Source organism: Vitis vinifera, chromosome 2 (genome assembly GCF_030704535.1).
Source record: "Vitis vinifera cultivar Pinot Noir 40024 chromosome 2, ASM3070453v1".
Taxonomy (NCBI): domain Eukaryota; kingdom Viridiplantae; phylum Streptophyta; class Magnoliopsida; order Vitales; family Vitaceae; genus Vitis; species Vitis vinifera.
In genome coordinates this window covers 6783637-6804108 of record NC_081806.1, presented here as the reverse complement: position 1 = coordinate 6804108, position 20472 = coordinate 6783637, and the positions used below count along the sequence as shown (strand labels likewise).

The window sequence follows — 20472 nt, the reverse complement described above, 5'->3', positions numbered from 1 at the left end:
ATATTATTTTTCTGTTTTTATTTTGAAGAAAAAAATAATATTATTTTTTTTTGTTTTTTTAAATTTTGAAGAAAACAAAAAACACATGTGGATATTGTTTTTTTTTTAATTTAGGTTTAATATTCTATAAAAAATAAAAAAATATGAAAATAAGATCCAATAATGTGAAAGTTATAAATATAAAAATATTATTAATATGAAACAAAATAAAATATTATCTATCTATCTATATAAATGAAATCAATATTTGTTAAAATAAAAGTTTAATAAAGAAAATAAAAAATAATAATTAAATGAATTGTACATTTCGTGCATGATGATTCAATTTCAACCTTACACCCTGTTCCTCACTTTAATATTATTTCCATCAATGACTTCGTCTGAGAGACTCTGCAGCATCAATAAAACACCCAGAATAAAAAAACCCTTCATTTTCCAGCCTAGACTCCTCTGCCTCACCGGTCAACGCTCCCCAATTCTCCACAACCAATTCATAGTATCCATATCCCTTTCTGTGTTTTTCTCTACTACCCCAAATCCCAAATGGCTCGGAAGCAAATCGACTCCGAACCCAGCCGATATGCTTCTCTGATCCTTCTTTTGATGGGTGTCGCCTCATGCACTCTGGTTTATGCGTTCCTTTCTGTGGTGCTCAGACCCTGGGCCGAGTCTCCAGTTTCAGAGCTTGATGCTTCAGCATTGGATGGGAGTAGTAGGGCGGAGGTTGGGAGCGAAGGGTGTTGTAGAGGGATTGAGAATTTGGAACTTTGGGGGCCTGCGGTGAAGTGGGGTTCTGACTTTAAGTTCAATTCTTCTAAGGAGTGTTGCATGGCTTGTAAAGGGATGTGTAGTGGGAATGATGGGCCGTGCTTGTGTGATACTTGGGTGTTTTGTGGGAATAGAGAGGCTTGCGGGCCAAAATTCGGTGAGGTGAGTGTGAATTTGATGCTTGTTATTCGTTTTCTTTTGTGGTTCTGGTGGAATTGGATTAGTAGTTTGTTTGGCAATTAGGATGAATTGGGTTTATTGTTTTTCTTATAGTTGTTTGAAGTGTGCGCTAATCTTTTGATTGATTTCATTACCTATTTTTATGGCTCTTTGAAGAATTTGATGCAATTGATTTATTGGGTTTGTATGACTTTTCTGGTTTATAGTTTGGTTATTGTTTAGAGCTGGGGTTTGATGTTCCATGGTTGTGGAAATGGTCCAATGGTTTAATTAAAAATTGATGAATTGGGTTTAGGTGAGTTCATTTGTCGGTATTTAATCTATATTGGAGATCATGCAGTTACTAGAATTTGAGTTTGGGATAATCACTTCCATTTTGATTATGTTGTGATTTCATCCTTGCAAAATTTGATAGATCACAGATTGTAATTCCTTTCAGAGCCATGATCTGTGAGATGCTTATTCTACCAATGAATTCAGTCAATCATCTTTGTTTTGTATTGTACTTGAGAAGCTAAGTAACAAAAGAATGGAAGGCTTGTCTTTCTATAAACTAAATTCAGAACTCCAATGGTATTCTTAGTTATTGAGGATTTTTATCTTTGGAAGTGCTTGTAAATTAAGTTTCTTCACAAGTTTGGAACTGGAATGGGATACCTACATTTTTCAAGATAAAATTTTCATTATCAATAGTTACATGTAGGGGCATTTCTGAATGATACGATACACTGACGATTGGGTGATTTCTAATTTCATTCCTTCACTTTGTGGCTTTAGTGTTGGTTGAAGAAACAGAAGGATATATTAGCTCCTGATCGGCAAGAATCAGGGCACAAAGTTAGTTGGACTTCTGGGATTATCTTTGGAAAAGGAGAGGTATTGCATTTCATTTCATTCTCCAGTTATATGAGGTTGCATTTTGCCTTCTGACATTTTTCTTTTCAATTTTACCTCCTGATATCCAAATTCTTCTCTCTTGTCCAGACTTCTTACTAAAAGTAATTCAAAGCCTTACTCATTGTTATGGAAAAAGCATTTAGTTGGACTAAAATTTCCATTTTTAAGGATGAGGAAAACAACATTTTCTGAGGAAAAAGATGACACAAGTATAAACCCTAGAAGAGCTATCTTATGATATTCTAATCTTGACCAAGGGATTCTTGATCAGTCATGGAATCACTGTTTCCCACTTCACTATCATGGGAAAAGATTAGTAGTCCTCTCATGTTAGCATAAAACCAATGGGTAGCATCACTGGATCTCTGAGTGAGGCTGCATACTTTCCATGAAAGTTCATTCGGTACACCTCCATAAAACTTCTTAGAAAATAATTGCCATTGAATTGTGATGATCCGATAATGCATTTTCTGTGACTATTTTCTCTTGCAAAGTTTACCAAATTCTTATGAATGTTGTAATTCAAAATATCTTGGTTGTTTGTGATGTATTTGGTTGTCTGTCCTTTTTTATTGGCTTTTCAGTAAGTTATCATGCGAGCGACTTATCTTTTACATTGCTTATTTGTTCTATGTTTTTTTTCTTTTTTTCTTTTTTTATTACTTCTAGGGCATTGTTGGATTGGAAACAGAGTATGGTACTCTTCATATAAAAGTAAGTGCTCTGCTTATTGTGTGGCCAATTGTTTTAACATTTCATGATGGTAATACTAACAGCATATGTCTAATAGTTAACCAGTTCGGAGTATGTGTATGTGTAATCAAATTAATTATTTAATTTTCTTAAAAGCGAACAACAAACAATTGTGAGTGGATTTCCAGGCGGGGTTAGGTGCTATCCGGATTTTTTAGAACTTGGTGGAAAGAGTAAGGGAGCATTAGAGAGAGTGCGGGAAAGTTCTCGAGGGAGATGATGGATTTTTATGAAAATGTGAAATAGATGGAGCATTAAAGAGGTAGTCAAAAGTGATTTCATTGTTATTTTGATTAATGTGCGGGGAAGTTCCAAGGAAGAGGATCAATTTCTATGACAATGTGGAATGGATGGTTGAAACTAAAAAAATGCATCTACTGTGTTCAGGAATTGATGTTGACTTGTAACAAAGCATATTGTAAACTGGTGCCATGATCACCCACAAAATTTCACAAAAAAGTCTGTTGGCCCATTCTCCTCCATACATTTTTTTAAACACACCGTTACGTTTCATTCCACAATGAACTTAGTCACATGATAAATGAGTAAAACAGAAATGATCCTTGAGTAGACTGTCAACAACTTAATAAAGCCTTACCCTACAAAGCTTGAATTTAATATGGGTGGTATAAGAGTAAAGCTTGAGAAGTATCAACATTAGAGACAAATACATATCACTCTCGAGCAATGTTGAAACAGACTGGTTGGCCAAGTCCTTCCTGTATGTGATGACCCTGCTGACATTGGTTACTGTTCTAGGATGACAAAAAAGTTGAATTATGCTTTCCTCTCGTCTGTCTAACGAGTAAATGTCAGAATTTTTCTTTCTCCATTCACATAGGTTATATATTTTTTGGCTTTTGTTTATGCAAATGGCATAATATACAACTTTTTTATACCTGGTTTGGTGCAGCTCTTACCTGACTGTGCTCCACACTCTGTGGCTTATATTCTTGAGCTGTTGGCATTGCGCCATTGTGCGGGCTGCCAATTTTATCGAGCAGAAAGCAGGGGAATGTATTGGGATTCACAAGGAAACCACATAAAAGATGTAAGCGAGGATCAGTCATTCTTAATTTTGTATTCCTGAGTGCTCACAGCTTACTAACCAAAGCTTCTTTGGTGAACTTTTCAGGCTCCTCTTGGCCCTCCATTTGCTTTGATTCAAGGAACACTGGAAGCCCTAGGAACCACATTCAAGAAGATCCCCACAGAAGATTGTCCAACAATACGAAGGGGTTCAGTTGCATGGGTTGGTTCGGGCCCTGAATTCTTCATAAGCCTGGCGAACCACCAAGAGTGGAAGAAAGTATACACTGTGTTTGGTTCTGTTCTCCCCGAAGACATGGAAATTGCAGAGAAAATTGCTCAGCTCCCCACCAAATTGGATGTTTGGAACAAAATCAACGTGTCTGTTCTTGAAAACCCAATACCCTTACGGCTCCGGAGAATGAAGAAGAGTGAGGGTGATCTTAACGTTGCTACAAATGTGGAATCAGAGTGAAGAAATGGTTCTCATCTGCTCTTATCTATACTGCAATTTTTGGTTCTGCGCAATTTGGCTGCTCTTTGGTGTGCCCTTTCCTGTAACCTGGGATTTGTATACTAAATTTCTTCTGCCTTTCTCAGAGTAACAAAGAATTTTTCCTGAGATGGAATGCCCTTCAACTACTGTCTTCTTTTCTCTGTTTCTACTAGGAACATGATTTAAGCGTCATTCTATGGTACCGAAAAGTGCTTGGAGGTACCATACCTCCACTTTTTGACCAATCAAAATATGACACATGTAAAGTTTACATGAATAAAAAATTGAAAATTGAAAATTTGGTAAATCAGGTATTTTAAAAGGAAGAAATTATAATTCAACTAATTAATACATAAGTCAGCCACCTTGAACACTGACCATGACGTGGCACGATCCGAACCGCCCGCAGCCAGCTATAAAGCCCATCCCACACAATTCCCCCCGTCAGATTTTCAACGGCACCTTCCCGCCACAAGAATGGTGCAGTTCCACGAACACATCATCACAGAGCTTCTCGAAGACTCCAATGGCGGACTGGTGGTGCTCTCCTCAGGCCTCTGCCTCCCCAAGCTAATCTCCTCTCTCCTCCTCCTCCACCATCCTTCCCAAGGCTCGCTTCTCCTCCTCTCCTCTTCCCCTTCTCAAAAGCAACTCATCCTTTACCACCTCGACGCTAACCCTAACCCTAACCCTAATCTTCCCTCCGAGATTACTGCCGATCTTCCGGCGCACCACCGCCACTCTCTCTACACGTCTGGCTCTGTTTTTTTCATCACTTCTCGGATTCTTATCGTTGATCTTCTAACTTCTAGGGTTCCGACTTCGGGCATTGCCGGCCTCATTATTCTCAATGCTCACTCTCTATCCGAGACATGTACAGAGGCCTTTATTGTGCGAATTATCCGATCTCTCAATCCGGCAGCGTACGTTCGGGCGTTTTCGGATAAGCCGCACGCGATGGTGTCGGGGTTCGCGAAGGCGGAGAGGATAATGAAGTGTTTGTTCTTGAGGAGGTTGCATCTGTGGCCGAGGTTTCAGGTGCATGTGTCGCAGGAGTTGGAGAGGTGTCCGCCGGTGGTGGTCGACATTAGGGTTCCGATGACGGCGCACATGCAGGGGATTCAGAAGGCAATTGTTGAGGTTTTGGATGCGTGTCTGAAGGAGATGAGGAAGACGAATAAGGTGGATGTGGATGATCTGACGGTGGAGAATGGGCTGTTTAAGTCGTTTGATGAGATTGTGAGGCGGCAATTGGATCCCATTTGGCATACGCTTGGGAAGAAGACCAAGCAGCTGGTTTCGGATTTGAAAACTCTGAGGAAATTGTTGGATTATCTTGTTAGGTATTTATTTCTTGTTTCTATTATTTTGGGGCTAAAATTTGGTTTTGCTTTGGAAAATAAATATTTCAAGAAATTGTTGAATTTCCATGTTGGGTGAAGAATTTTTTGTTTTTAGCTTAGTTTAATGGTATATTGTATGATTGCTTTAGAAAATTATCGTACAGCCTTGTCATTTCTATTTTGGGTTAGTTATGCTATGTCATAAATTCCATTTGAAAATTAGTGGAAATTTTTTAATTCTCAGGCCTGCGTGTATATATATATATCTTGTTTTCATTTATATTAGTTAATTATGATTTTGTTCATGGATTCATCTAAACAATCTGAGGATATTGTTGGATTATACATGAAAGTTGAAGAACTTTTGATTTTATGTGTTTTGGATCAGTTGCCAATGTTAATGATAGCTTGAATTTGAAAACTTTGAGGAATTTGTTGGATCATCTTGCAATGTGAACCATCACTGTTTCTAATTTTTGTTTAATTGTGATTTTGATAATGGATTTGATCTGCGGCTTGCATAGGTACGATGCAGTTTCTTATTTGAAGTATTTGGATTCACTAAGAGCATCAGAGAATATTAGGTCTGTTTGGATATTTGCAGAGTCGAGCTATAAGATTTTTGAGTATGCAAAAAAACGGGTCTATCATTTTGTGAGGTCAGATGGTGGGAAATTGGGTGGGCAGAATAAGAGTGTGACAAACAAAAAGAGAAAGTTGAACAACAATAAGAATGAAGGTGAGCATTTTATATTCTGTGTATTCTTAAAATTGGATAAATTCCAAAAGGAACAGTAAGAAAAATCCATCAGGATTATTCTTAAGAGTTATTTTAACAATTTTCTTTGTGTACATGCATATGTAGCAAATGGTGATTCGGTGCTGGTAGGCACAAACGGTGGAGTAGTTCTGGAGGAAGTGCTAGAGGAATCACCAAAGTGGAAGGTGTTACGTGTGAGTGAGTGAGTGAGTTTCATTTTTCTTTGGTATCTTTATAGTATATTTTGTTTATAGTTGTGAGATATCATTGAAGATTAACCCTACACAACAGTTGTCTACATGTTAGTCCCTGATGTTATATCTCATGAAAAAAGGATTTCCCTTGGTAGATTACTACATTACCTTTCATTCTTATTATTAGTTGCTACTGTTATTTCAAATGTGATGGATATAAAAAAAAATGTTTTGAGGTAGTTCATTTAGAAACTTTTGCCTGAATTTTACTACAGGAGGTTCTTAAAGAGATAGAAGACGAAAGAGAAAAGCAAGCTTCTTCAAGAGAAGATGCTTCAGCCGAAGGTGATGAGGATGATAGTGGCATTGTTTTAGTGGCTTGCAAAGATGAACGCTCATGCATGCAACTTGAAGATTTCATCAAGAGTGATCCACAGAAGGTTTTCTCAATTTACTATAATTCTTTTCACTTTGTCTTGCCATGCCACGTGCTTTTGACTCTTATTTTGTGTACCTACTCCTATACTAGCTTATCAGTTAGTTCCTTAAACACCACACTTTGAGTCTACCATGCCCAAACCAAATCCCTTGCAACTTTTAGAACTAAACTGTGCTCTGCTTTTCCTGGTTTTTGAATCTAATACATGTTGCATGATCTTTGATAACATTTGGCACAGAACTAGAAGGCAGGCATCTCATAGTCTTAGCTTAACAGAATTATCCATGATATTTTTTAATAATATAGGTCCTTTCGAGGTTTCTTATTTTCATGGATAAGAACCTATTTCTGATTGTAAGTTAACATTCTTTACAAAATTTTCCAAATGTGAATTATGAAATGGTCTTTTGTAATTTCTAATGTCTAATTCTGATGTTATTATGATCTTGTATTCAAATCTTATGACCATAAGAACCAAAGAGAATATGACATACAAAAAAAAGTAAGAATTTTTATATTGTTTTTCTCTTGTTATGGAAGCAAGCTGCATATAGCAGCCTCGGGTATGTTCTTTGCAGCACCATATTTTTTACTTAACAATGGATGATAAATGAGCTTGTCTAACAACTGATTGTTATTTGTGTATTTTTCTTCTGAAGGTCATGCGTGAAGAGTGGGAAAAGTATTTGCTAAGCAAAGTGGAGTTGCAGGGGTTACAAACACGTAAGAAAAATAAAGCAAAAGAACCTAAAGGGTTTGGGATACTTAATGGAGAGGTTCCTTCTACATCTGGACAGAATACAGAACCTACCAGCATAAGCAAGCTGGAACATGATGCGCTGATGGCTGCAGCATCAGTAATAAGTTTAGCCAAAAAGGATACTGCTGTTAGTGATAATTCACAACCTCATATTGGCAGTGGGGGGCGGGGAAAAGGAAGGGGTAAAGGAAGAAATATAAAAATCACAGGAAAAGCTCAGGTTTCTGGGCACAAAGTTAACAATAGTAATAGTGAGCAAGGAAGAAATGACAAATCTGAAGTATTTGGTTCAGAAAATGATAGCCAGGGAAAAGAAATTGATCCAGTGGGTTCTGGTGATTTCAATGAAAACAAAGATAAAGGTGCATCTGTGGATAAAGGAGTTCTTCAGAAGCATTGTCAAGAGACTGATGCTCCATCATTCAGCAATGCTAAGCAACTACCACTGGTGCACTTTTATGCCCTAGAAAGTGAAAAGAGCAATATACTTGATGTTTTGAAGCCTTCTATAGTTATTGTTTACCATCCAGACATGACTTTTGTCAGGGAAATTGAAATATATAAAACTGAAAATCCCTCAAAAAAATTGAAAGTTTATTTTCTGTTTTATGAAGATTCCACTGAGGTGCAAAAGTTTGAGGCAAGCATACGCAGGGAAAATGGAGCATTTGAATCTTTGATTAGGCAGAAATCATTGATGATGATCCCTGTTGATCAGGTTTGTTCATCTGTTCCACCATTTCTTTACAGAGTTTCCATGCAGATATTTTTACTATTGAATTTTTTATTTTATTTTTTTCTTATTTGAATCACCAATCAGTTAGATTTGGACATGCTGTTGATGTGCATAATACCAGATGGATTCTACTTGGTGCTGCCTTGAATAATCTTAGACAAAAATTATAAAACATCTGGTGTATCCCAATTCACTGTGTTCAGTCATTTTCATTTGTCTTTCCCATACCGTGGACATTAGAGAACAATATTGTTAGCAGATTATTTAGCCCATACTAGTAATCTAAACTCATGTTCTTGCTAGTTCTGAATTAGAATTTTTTGTTTGTAGGGTAGCTTTGTGAATTACTTTCCTGTGTGAAGCCAAAGAATCCAATTCCACTCAGATATTACCTGAGGCCTTCACAGAACATGTAGCATTATTTATTGTACTTCCTATGGCATATAATAATTGGAGACCAACTTCATCTGCATCTTTTTCCATATGATCATTGTTAGTACTCATATAGTTCTGGTTTTTTGTTGCTGTCACCTGCTCTTCAATCAGGATGTGCGTGGCCTGGGATTGAATTCTTCCATTGAACCACAAGCTATAACTTCCCAAAACTCAATAACCAGAAAGGCTGGTGGAAGAAAGGAAGTGGAGAAAGAAATCCAGGTAGATGATGTTCTGCATTCTATGAATGACAATTCTTTTACTGTTTTGAAGATACAATTCCTTCAACAAAATCACATTTTTTAGGTCATAGTTGATATGAGGGAGTTCATGAGCAGCCTTCCAAATGTTCTTCACCAGAAGGGCATGCGCATTATACCAGTTACCTTGGAAGTTGGGGATTATATCCTCTCTCCTCTAATTTGCGTAGAGAGGAAGAGTATCCAAGATCTTTTTGGAAGCTTTGCATCAGGCCGCCTATACCATCAAGTTGAAACCATGGTACGGTATTATAGAATACCAGTGCTTCTGATTGAATTTTCACAAGACAAAAGCTTTTCGTTTCAGGTAATTTGATATTAATTCTTAATAAGATGTCCTTTAGGGCAGGCTTAAAGCTTTACAAGTTTTGATCCATTGGTTTGTGTTTGTAGTCTGCAAGTGAAATTGGTGATGACGTCACACCAAATAGTATTATTTCCAAGCTGTCATTGCTTGTTCTACATTTCCCCCGCCTGCGCATTGTCTGGTCTCGCAGTTTGCATGCAACCGCAGAGATATTTGCTTCACTCAAGGCCAATCAGGATGAGCCTGATGAAGCAAAGGCAATCAGGGTGGGTGTCCCCTCCGAAGAGGGTATCGTGGAGAATGATGTGAGGTATGAAACTTAATTGTCAGGTCTTCTTCACATCCTAAAGTTTTCAGATTGTGTTTTTAGATGGTGCAAGATTCCAACAAGAGTCTTGTGAGTGGCATTTTCAAAAGCAACAAGTTTTGCTGGGGAAACTGACTCAGTTCAGCAATTTATGTTGGAAGTTGTCTAATGGGTTCATGTGTTTGTAGTTTGGTATATGAATTTTGTGGTTGATTACTTTGTTCATTTACAGAGCTGAAAATTACAACACTAGTGCGGTGGAGTTGTTGAGACGGCTGCCGGGTGTAACAGACTCTAACTATAGGGCTATAATGGATGGGTGTAAAAGCTTGGCAGAACTTGCCCTTCTTCCTGTAGAGAAGCTAGCTGAATTAATGGGAGGTCATAAAGCTGCAAGGACCCTGAGGGAGTTTCTGGATGCCAAGTATCCAACCTTGCTATAGGTAGTGATATAGCGCAAATAGATTTAAATTTAGGTCCTACAGAAACAGTGAGCTGTAGCATATTTTAAGCATTGTTGTATTAGTATCGAGGATTTTATCTGGACCTTGTTGGGGTTACCATGGAGTCATGGACTAACCCCTTTCCAATTTTTTTGGTAATATTTAGTTACTTCATTGTTTAGTCCAAGCTAACATTGAGCTTGGGGCGCATTGTGGGGCCAATGAGTGGTGTAATCTTTTGTCCCCTAGTAGATTATTTTTATTTATATTTGTGTATATTTTAACACACTCTGATAGAGCCGTGTGCGTTTGAATCGACTCTGGAATGACTGGACTGGACGTAAATCTTTATATGTTATCCCTGTCTCAGCAATGTTTTCAGAATCAATGAACCGGAAAAGTTTGTTCATCATTTGGTCGGACCACCGTCAAAGTGGTAACATCATAAATAATAATTTATATATTATATAAAATTTTAAATAATTATAAGAAATTAAAGTTATCTATAATTAAAAAATTTAATAATATTTTTTTTATATTTGATATATCAAATTAAATAATGAAGAGAAATATAAATATATTAATATTTAAAATTTTATTAAATATAAAATTTACAATCTTTAAATATAAAGGTATATTTAAAATGAAAAAAAAATTATAATATTTAATTTTATTTGTTTGTTTTTTGTATTTTATTATTTTGAAATTATTATATTAATTAATTTATATATTTTTTTAATTACATTATATAATTATTATAAAAATAAATGTGAAAGTGTTTATACTTTTATTCAATAAAAATTGGAAAAAAATATTAATTTTGTTATATATTTTTATTTGCAAATATAATATAATGAAGAAGTTTACTAGCTTAATAGTTAAACTTTAATTTTTACACCTGAAGGTTCCAAGCTTGCAAAAAATATTTCTTCTCACTAACTAATCTCACATCAAAAATGGATAAAATATATATATAGGGATTGTGGGGTATATGTAAGAATTATTAACTTGTAAGACAAAGCTTATTGGGCTTGATGACAAATGGGTCGGAAGGGTTCCTCGTAGAGTGATCTAGTTCTCTTATGAAACGTTGTCATTTTGGTGCAAAATGTATCAAAATATTTTTTTTTTGGCTTAAAAAAAAAAAAGTTGAACTGGTTGATTCGTTTAGTCCGACCATCAGTTCGTCCGATCCGATCGCTAGCTCAACCGATTTGATTTCGGTTCAATCCTTGGCCGGCTCAAGTTGTCAAACCAAATCGGAATCATGACCGGTCAGACTGATTGGTCCAATCCGATTTTTAAAACCATGTAGCGTAGCTATTTTAGAAGATGCAACAGTTTGAACTGTGAAGGCCTTGAATGTTCTTTTCTGGGTGGGTTAGCCTGACTTAATTTAATCAATCCTAAATTTGACACATAAGCTTGATTAGTTTGATCAATTAATTTAATCAATTTGAGATTGAACCTTTGCTTTTAAAAATCAAGTTGGATTGAGCATCTCATGTTAGAGATTGGGTTCAGTTCAGTTAAGGATTAATTAGTTCGGGTTTGGTTTGGTTAGTTACATGTGACTTAACCTGCTAACAGTTGCAACTCCCTTTGAAATTAATTAAAAATGTTATATACATGTTTTATTCTAAAGTTAAATTTGTTTTGAATTGGGTGGTAAGAGACTAAAAAGGTACAAATTTAAAAACTACGATGCAATGGGTTTTTTTTAAATAAAAAAAATCAAATCAATATGACATATTGGTGATCTAAAATAAAGGGTTGACATTGTCTTGTAATATTTGAAATAAATTGTCAAATAAAAACAAGACATCCTTTGAGGCTTTTGAGTCCTTGTAAATTCCTTAACTATGGCATGTCTTGATAGTCGCAATCTTGGATTGGTCCACTTCAATGCTACAATGTTGAATAATGAACCCTAAAAACTTATCAAAAGTGACACCAAAGGTAAATTTGAGTGGGTTCATCTTGAGCCGATACTTTCTTAATTTGTCAAACACCATACAAAGATCTTGTAGGTGGTCTCTTCTTTCCTAGACTATACCACTAGATCATCAACATAGCACTCCACATTCTCATGAAGCATGTCATCAGAGATTCTCTGCATGGCATGTTGGTATGTTGCACCTATATTCTATAGTTTAAAAGGCATCACTTTGTAATGGTAAATACTCTTAGGAATACAAAATGTAGTAAGCTCTTTATCCTTTGGTGCCATCCCTGTTTGATTGTACCTCGATGATCCCTCCACAGAGGATAAGGCTTCTTGACCAATAGTTGCATTGACCATGAGCTCAATGGTTTGCAAAGAAAAGTCATCTTTTGGACAAGCATGGTTTAGACCTTTGAAATCTACAAATGTGGATTTGTCCATTCTTTTTCTTGATTATGACGATATTCACATTCCATGTCAAGTATTTTTCCCTCCTTAAAAAACCATCCTCAATCAGTTTGTCAATTTCTATTTCTATATATGAAACAAGTACTAATCGAAATCGCCTAGGCTTGCTTAATCAACTGAATTCCATGTTTCACCATGAGTTGATTCACTATGACTTTTGGATTAAGGCCTAACATTTCTTTATATGTCCAAGTAAAGACATCCTTAATTTGAGCAACAACTTAAGATAACTTTTCTCTTCAAAAAGACTTTAAAGCACACTAATAAAGGCTGACCTTGGATCGTCATTTTTACCCAAGTTGAGCTTTTTTAACTCGTCTACAATCGCTTATCTCCTATCCTCAAATGCTTAAGAAGCTTTCTCTAGTTCATTTTTTGAAGATTTCAAATTAGACTCAACTTTTATCATAACATGGTACCTAGAGTGTGTCATTCATTCTTCAATATCTTTGGAGCATCCCTCTTTTGACAGCCCGGTGACTACAAAGGTATGTCGTTTTAATTCTAACAAACCATTAGTACAAAATTTCTAAGTTGAGTGACATTTCATCTGTGATGGGATTGAACTCCTTGTCTCTACATCCTTCTTTTGTTTGATACATTGTTTCTTCTTAGAATTTCATTTCCATGACTTTTGGGGTAGAATCCCAATTATTTATTGTGTTAATCTTCGTGGAATTTGTGTTCAATTATTTTTCACTTAGCTAAAATGACCCAATCTAGTGAGCAGTGAAACTCATGTAGTTAAAGTGTCAATTTGACCAAACATTGAAGTTCAAGGAGTAGAGTTTGACTCACTACTCTCTTTGATGTCTTCCAAGTGATATGTTGTATATTTGTCTTGGTCCTTCTAGCTTTAACTAAAATCTTGATGAGCTTAGTGGGTACAAAACTTAAACCTGCCTTAGCAAGTTTGATTGTGTACCCCTATTGTTTTAACTTCTTTTTTAGTTTCATTAAGACCATATATCTTTTCATTTGTGGTCTTAAGACTAAATTCTCCTGGTTGTGATAATGAAGTGAAATCATACCCTTCCTTGAAGATCCCCATTTTCCAACCTTTGAATTTGTACTTCGCTTTCGTCTTCTATGAAAAGCGGTTAACCCTCATTTTGTCAAGATCTTGAGACATACCTAAAAACTAGAGGAGTAGTATTTATCAGGTTTGATGTTGATCTTTCTAAGGATTTCTCTTTATCTTCTATTAGAGTCATTCCTGGTTGGGAAATTTCCCCTTAGTGTTGGCTCAAACTGCTCAACTTCTTTCTTAAATTTAGTTTTTTTAGTGGAATGAATAATTGCAAGGAAGACTTCCCGTATCACATCATTTTTCATGTAAAATTTTACATCAATAAAGTAAGACTCGACTTCCATAAACAGCTTAGCATCAACCTCTACTTTCTTTACCCCTTCTTTATAGAACTTGAAGCACTGGTGAAGTGTCGAAGGTATTACCCTATTCTCATGAAGTCATGGTCATCTAAGTAACACATTGTAAGATTTTTTTGCATCGATGATATGAAATAATGTGTTTTAACTTAACTTGGCGGTAATAAATACTAGACGAATCATGTCCATGGCTCGTTGTCCCCCTTGATTAAAGCCTTGGGTCATTAGGCGACTCTATATTAACTCATTTGTGGCAATCTCAAGTCATTTTATTGTCACCTTAGGCATGATATTTACTACAGATCCTCTATGAATTAAGATGTGAATGACTTTTTTTCCCATGTATTCGATAACGAATAGGGGTCAATTATGTGGCTTTGACTCTAACTAAAAGTCTTCGTTGATGAAAGTGATGGTTGCACAACATGTCACACAATTGTCGCTTTCGTTTTTAAGTCTTTTTGCCTCTTTTATTTTGGTGGCATAAAGTGTCAGATTTTAAAGTGTTTGAATCAATTCACTTCGCATCTCATCATGAAGTTATAGCATTTCATGGCTATTGAAAAACAAAGGTAAGCACAATAGGCTTACTACTACCTCATTTTCTTCCTAGTTTTGTTTGACTCTATAACAAAAATCTCTTCTTCATCTTCAGTTAACCCATATTCTTCCGAAGTCTCATAACAAGTGATCATATGAATTGATGTCATCGCCCTTTTACCAAAGAACCTCAAAGAGAAGTATTCTCCTAAGGTGATAAGGGTGATGAGTTTCTATACCAACAAGTCATCTGTTTGTGCTACCACTTGTTTTCTTTTAGACCATTCTTTTCCTTTCTTCCTTGGATGTTGATAGATGCTTCACTTATGTCATTCACTCCTAAGAAGGTTGGTGGTGGATGAGACACTTTCTTTTTGTGAGGTTTTCTTCGAGCCGCTAATGTCCAACCTTCCTTGCTATCTAACATTGATTCATTATCAGAGCAAATGTGAAGAAATGCGCCTTGGTATGACACTTATGTTTGCTTTGGCTTAGGTGATTCACATTGAACAGTACCAATGCATGCCCCCAATGTCTTAGGTAGAGCATGTAATAGAATATGATCAAATGACCCAAATGTTATAATAGCTTGATTAAACTACCACTTTATCAAGATCCAAATGGATCATTCTTTACTTTACAAGGTTCATTATATGCTTCTTTAGGATGAAACATTTCTCCACTAGGTGACTCATGATTTAGTGGTAATGGCCGTACTTTGGATTATCGACATGACTTATTTCTTCTTAGTGTTTATACTCGAGTAATTTGATAACTTTTTTCTAGAGCATGTCTTCCAACATGCTAGGCACGTCAAAGTTAGGAAAATGATATTTATTTTCCTGTATTTCCTTTAAGGTGTATTGATGTCTTTCTTTTTCTTGGGTTGGTCCAACCTATCTTTCTTCCTTCTTTTTACTTCGTGCTTAGATTTTGATAAGAGTCACATTCACTGTCATTGACTTATAGATGGGTTCTTCGAGGTCTTATCGCCCCTCTTCCCATCATTTATCTCTTTTCATTAGTTAATGATAAGGTTTTTCTTTGCACCATGACTAGTTATATTGAGTTCCATGTCATGTGCTCAAGTATGCTCTTTGAAGGTGCAAGGTTGTATCCCTTGGAGAATATATAGATGACCCCAATGCATTCCCTATATACACATCTCCACAATCAATATTTCAAATTATCTATTTTTATAATCAAGGCTTAAGGGGAGCCAATGATTGATGTAGTCAAATGACTGACTCACCTTTCCATTACTTGGCATTGGTAAGCTTGATCATGCTTACATTTCGTCAGGTACCATAGAAGCGGTTAAGAAATTTGTGTTCCATTTGGTCCTAACTATCAATGCACTCAAATGTAAGGTCTATGTACCAATCAAAAGCATTCTCTCAAAGCGAACAAATAAATTATTTTACTAAGAAGTCAACCTATATACCTACATTGTTGTAGGTTTCGAGAAAATGGGCAACATGTTGCTTTTAGATTTCCTTTTCCATCAAATAATTGAAACTTTAGAGGTTGATAGCCCACAACATATGTAGGTTATCTATCTTCTTAGTATAAGGCTTAGAATACATGAGTGTACTCTATGATGGTTCGACATACTGCGCTTTGATGGTATTAGTTATCATGTCTTAAGGTTGTTGGAAAAATAATGAGTCCATCAAGGCAAATTCAACAATTTATCTCTCGACTTGCACCAACTTAAACACATGCGATGCATCACCTCAAGATGCAATGCTTGGGGGATGAGTGATCTCTTAACTTGACTCAATTGTATTTTATGCTTGTGTTTCAACCTTGTTCATGAAGGAGACTATTTTTAGGTCTTTCTCATCAAATATCTTGGTGAGTTTAGTGATGACCCAAGCCATCTTGGCTAATTGTTTTTCTATGAATGTAGTGCTCATTGTCATTACCAACATAGTCATTGAGAAAGAATAAGTAAAAGAGTTTGAATGGTTGGAAAAGTTGTCCTCCTTTAAAATCTCAGTTGGTGGTCTACAGCGTGAGTTGGTATTGGAGTTGGCATCAACAACAGAGTAAAAGGACTTATTCCTAAAGTTTTTTATTACTGAAGGGTGTTTTTCCTAACCATGAGGGCTATGCCTTTTTGCCCCCAAAGAAGCTAAGGTGATGAGCAATTCACAACTACGACTATCCTCGCAAACTTTAACAAATGAGTATGCTTGCTTACTAACTTTGTTAAAGGTACAATAGTTGATTTTGCTTTTTTACGAGTCATGGGGCATGTAGTAGTGTTATGTGTCGATTGAGCAATGACAGTCTTGTCATTGCCTAGGTTAACATGCACAATTTGAATCTTTTTAGATGTCATCATCTTAGTAGTGATCAATTTTGTTAGTGAAAGATATGAGAGGCAAAAATATCCTTGTAACATCAAAATTTTTCTAACGAATTAAATTATCACTAATTTGGTCTCAAAATTGTGACTTCCCAATTCAACAAAATTTGGGCTCGACAAGTGATAGGTCACACACATTTAACACATGACATATATTCTAAAGGTGATACATGGTGAATTTTGGAAGGTTACAAAATTTAGTCTTGCAAATAAAATAAAATCTTCCAATTGAAATCAAAAGAAAATTAAAGAATAAATATTCTCTCTTGGTCAATTTCTTAATATATATATATATATATATATATATATATATATATATATATATATATATATATATATCTTCCAATTGAAGTCAAAAGAAAATAAATATTCTCTTGTAAACAAATTTTCTTAATAAATGAGACAAATTATTAAAATCGATTAATCAAATTTTTTGAATTAAACAACTAAATCTTGGAGATTTCAAATTTAATTATCTAATTTCACCTATAAATAATAGTAACATCTCTCAATGAATGAGACTTTATCAATTGGTAAAATGACTCTACATGGGAAAAGAGGCTTCACAAATAAGAGAAAACTTCAAAAAATCTCCCCACAAGTCCAAGAAATCACAAAAGAACTATACACATGTTTTTCACCTTTCAATAAAGTCATTCAGGAATAAGCTGTTTTAGGCCCTCAATTGATTACATGTATTATTTCCTTTTTTACAAAGTCATTTGGGAATAAGTTGACAAAGTCATTCAAAAATAAGTCACTTTAGGCCATCAATTGACTACATATGTATTTCATCTTTCGACAAAGTTATTTGGGAATAAGCTACTCTAAGCCCTCGATTAACTACATGTGTTCTTTGTCTTTCAACAAAGTCATTTAGAAATAAGCTACTTTAGGCTCTCGATTGACTACACATGTTTTTCGCCTTTTAACAAAGTCATTCAAGAATAAGTCATTCTAGGCCCTTAATTGACTTTTAAAATCAAGAAAACATTTTTGTTGTCTACTTTCAGATTATGATTAAAGTGAAAGAATTAAAGGGAAAATTTTCTTTTTAAAAAGAATATTAGCATAAGGATTGTATCACCACAATCAATTAATTACTTTAATATAAATTTTTGTTTCGCATATTTTTCCTATTGTTTTGCTTATTTTCATAGAACTTTCACAAAATTTGTGCGTACAATCCCACCAAGCATGCTAGAAATTCGTACGCAAAAATTTTGTGAATTCCTCAAAAAAAAAAAAAAATAGCAAATCTATAGGAAAAATAATACGAACAAAAAATTGTATTAAAGTAATTAATTTTAGGGTACAATCTCTATGGTGATATTCTTTACAAAAGAATATTTCTTCTTATTCAATCACTTTGATCATGATTTGAAGGATGACAACGGAAGTATTTTCTTGGAGTTAGAGATCAATTGAAAGCCTAAATTGGTTTTTTTCCAAATGAACTTATTGAATAGCGAAGAACACATGTGTAGTACTTCTACCATTTCTCGAACTTGTGCGGTAATTTTGTGAAGCCTTTTTTTCCGGTGAAGTCATTTTCTTTTATCCCCTTATTGAATGAAGTCATCATTAATTATAGGTAAAATTAGAGAATTAAATTTGGAGTCTCTAAGATTTAGTTGTTTATTCAAAGAATTTAGTTCCTTAATTTTAGTAACTTATCTCATTCTAAGGAAATTTACCAACAAGGGAATATTAATTTTTAGTTTTCTTTTGACTTCAAATGAAAATTTTGTTTATTTTAGAAATTTGTCAACAAAAGAATATTTATTTCTAATTCGTTTTTTACTTTGATTGTTTGATTTGATTTATTTTGCAATACTTAATTCTATAGCCTTCCAAAATTTGCTACGTGTCATTTTTGTATGCATGCCACGTGCCTAATGTATTTAACCTATCACTTGTCAAACTCAAATTTTATTAAACTAAGAAGTCATAATTTTGAAAACCAACTTATTGGCAATTTAATGCACTAATTTTTTTTTATGTCTACAACCCTACTGCAACCATTTGTATTTGTCGAGTTCTACAACCATGCCCTTGTCAAGTCTACTAGAGCCATTAGCATTTAGAGTCTACTATAACCATACACCGACCCTACTACAACCATATATTACCCTTGATGTAGCCATATACAAATCCTATTACAGCCATACACCTGTTGTATCTAAGCCTATTACGGTAGCATTACTCCTTGTAAGTCTATTGCGGTCTTCCCTTCTTCTAGAGGATCTTTAAAATCTCATAAGCTTTTGAGCTATACTGTACCTCGTCAATGGAGTGCACCTAAGCAAGGTTCTTGGTTGTTGGATCTTGAAGGTAAGATGTATTTTCCCTTTTGCACCAAGGTTGATCTTTGAGGAAAGCAAATTTACTTTAAACTGCTCTATCATGCCTCACCCATATAATTTGATAAGTACTCTATTGCAATTTTGAGTTTCCTGTTTGTTTTGTTTTGGGATTATTGTCTTGTTTTAGGATTTCTTAGTTCAATTTAAGTTTCATTTCTTAGATTATTTTGAATATGTTGGAATTGGGTTTGGGTGCCCAAGTGAGCTAATCCAACTCGATCCAACAAAATGAAAAATAGGGGAACAATTTTTGCGAGTTAAAACTGCCTAGAAATTGTCACTAGATGTCTTTGCAAGAAAGACCTTTATCTTGAATTTCTTTGAAAACGAAAGTCAAGACATTTAGACCATGGAAATAAAGTGATCCTCAATTTTAATAGTTTTATTCGTAACTTGGGGTAAAGAATTTGGTAGTGAAACACTCAATGTAGATTTTAGGCATTTCATAATGTAATCTAAAGCCTTCTTTCCATCAGAACCAATAATCTGTTGGTAATTTGATTAAAGAAAAACAATTTTAAGTCAAATGAACCATCTTTATCATAACGTTAATGTTATGTTCTTTTAGATCAAGCCATGCTTACTAGCAATAGGTTAATACTTTAGGAATAGTTATTTGTATGATTTTGATTCTACAATAATTCAGTTTACAATAATCACAAGAAATATGGCTTTGTCGAGATTTTTTAAATGTTTTGAAGATTGTTTCTTTATGTATTGAATAAAAGTGCATATCATAGGTATTGATATGGAGTGCTAAATTGAAGTAACATAAGTTCTTATCAAATCCTGAACTCTAAAACCTAAATCTTGAACCTTGAATCAAAAATCCTAAATTATAAACTTTAAAACCTTGAGATTTAAAGCTTGATATTTAAAAATTGAACTATAAATCTTAAATCTTAAACCATAAACCCTAAATCCTATATACTAAATTTTGAACCCTAAACCTTAAATATTATGTACTAAATCCTAAGGTCATGTTTAGTTGATTAGACATGTCATGAGATAGGATAAGAGATGGATATTGTATCATATCTTATATTTAGTTAGTGATAAGATATGATCAATTATTTTACCACCACTTGAAAAATAGTTTTCTATTTCCTATATTCTAAAAAATATTTTTTTTTTTAAAGTTGTTGTTACTGTTGTTCTTATTTTCATTTTTTTTTTCCTTTTTCAAATCCCTTAGGAGTTTTGAATCAAAATAATGCATTTAAAAAAAATCAAATATAAACTTCTCTATAAAATAATTCCTTAATTAAAACTTCTCATCTTGT

The 20472-nt window shown here is 34.6% G+C and overlaps 2 protein-coding genes across 3 annotated transcripts; both read left to right on the top strand.

The window, feature by feature from the left end:
* Positions 1-318: 318 nt before the first annotated feature.
* On the top strand, positions 319-4249 carry LOC100854739 (uncharacterized). Of its 2 annotated transcripts, XM_003635378.4 has the most exons (5): positions 319-930; positions 1726-1824; positions 2515-2559; positions 3512-3649; positions 3734-4249. In XM_003635378.4, exons 1-5 carry the CDS (start codon positions 544-546, stop codon positions 4100-4102), a joined length of 1038 nt encoding a protein of 345 aa, XP_003635426.2. In that variant the 5' UTR covers positions 319-543; the 3' UTR covers positions 4103-4249. The 2 variants fall into 2 exon arrangements, with proteins under 2 accessions (XP_003635426.2, XP_019074136.2); XM_019218591.2 differs by lacking the exon at positions 2515-2559 and having other exon boundaries at positions 360-930.
* Positions 4250-4546: 297 nt separating this feature from the next.
* Positions 4547-10423, top strand: LOC100247853 (DNA repair endonuclease UVH1). The gene is made up of 9 exons (XM_010648930.3): positions 4547-5466; positions 5991-6205; positions 6332-6420; positions 6696-6860; positions 7519-8337; positions 8902-9012; positions 9097-9357; positions 9444-9667; positions 9897-10423. Exons 1-9 carry the CDS (start codon positions 4601-4603, stop codon positions 10105-10107), a joined length of 2961 nt encoding a protein of 986 aa, XP_010647232.2. The 5' UTR covers positions 4547-4600; the 3' UTR covers positions 10108-10423.
* The last annotated feature ends 10049 nt before the right edge of the window (positions 10424-20472 follow it).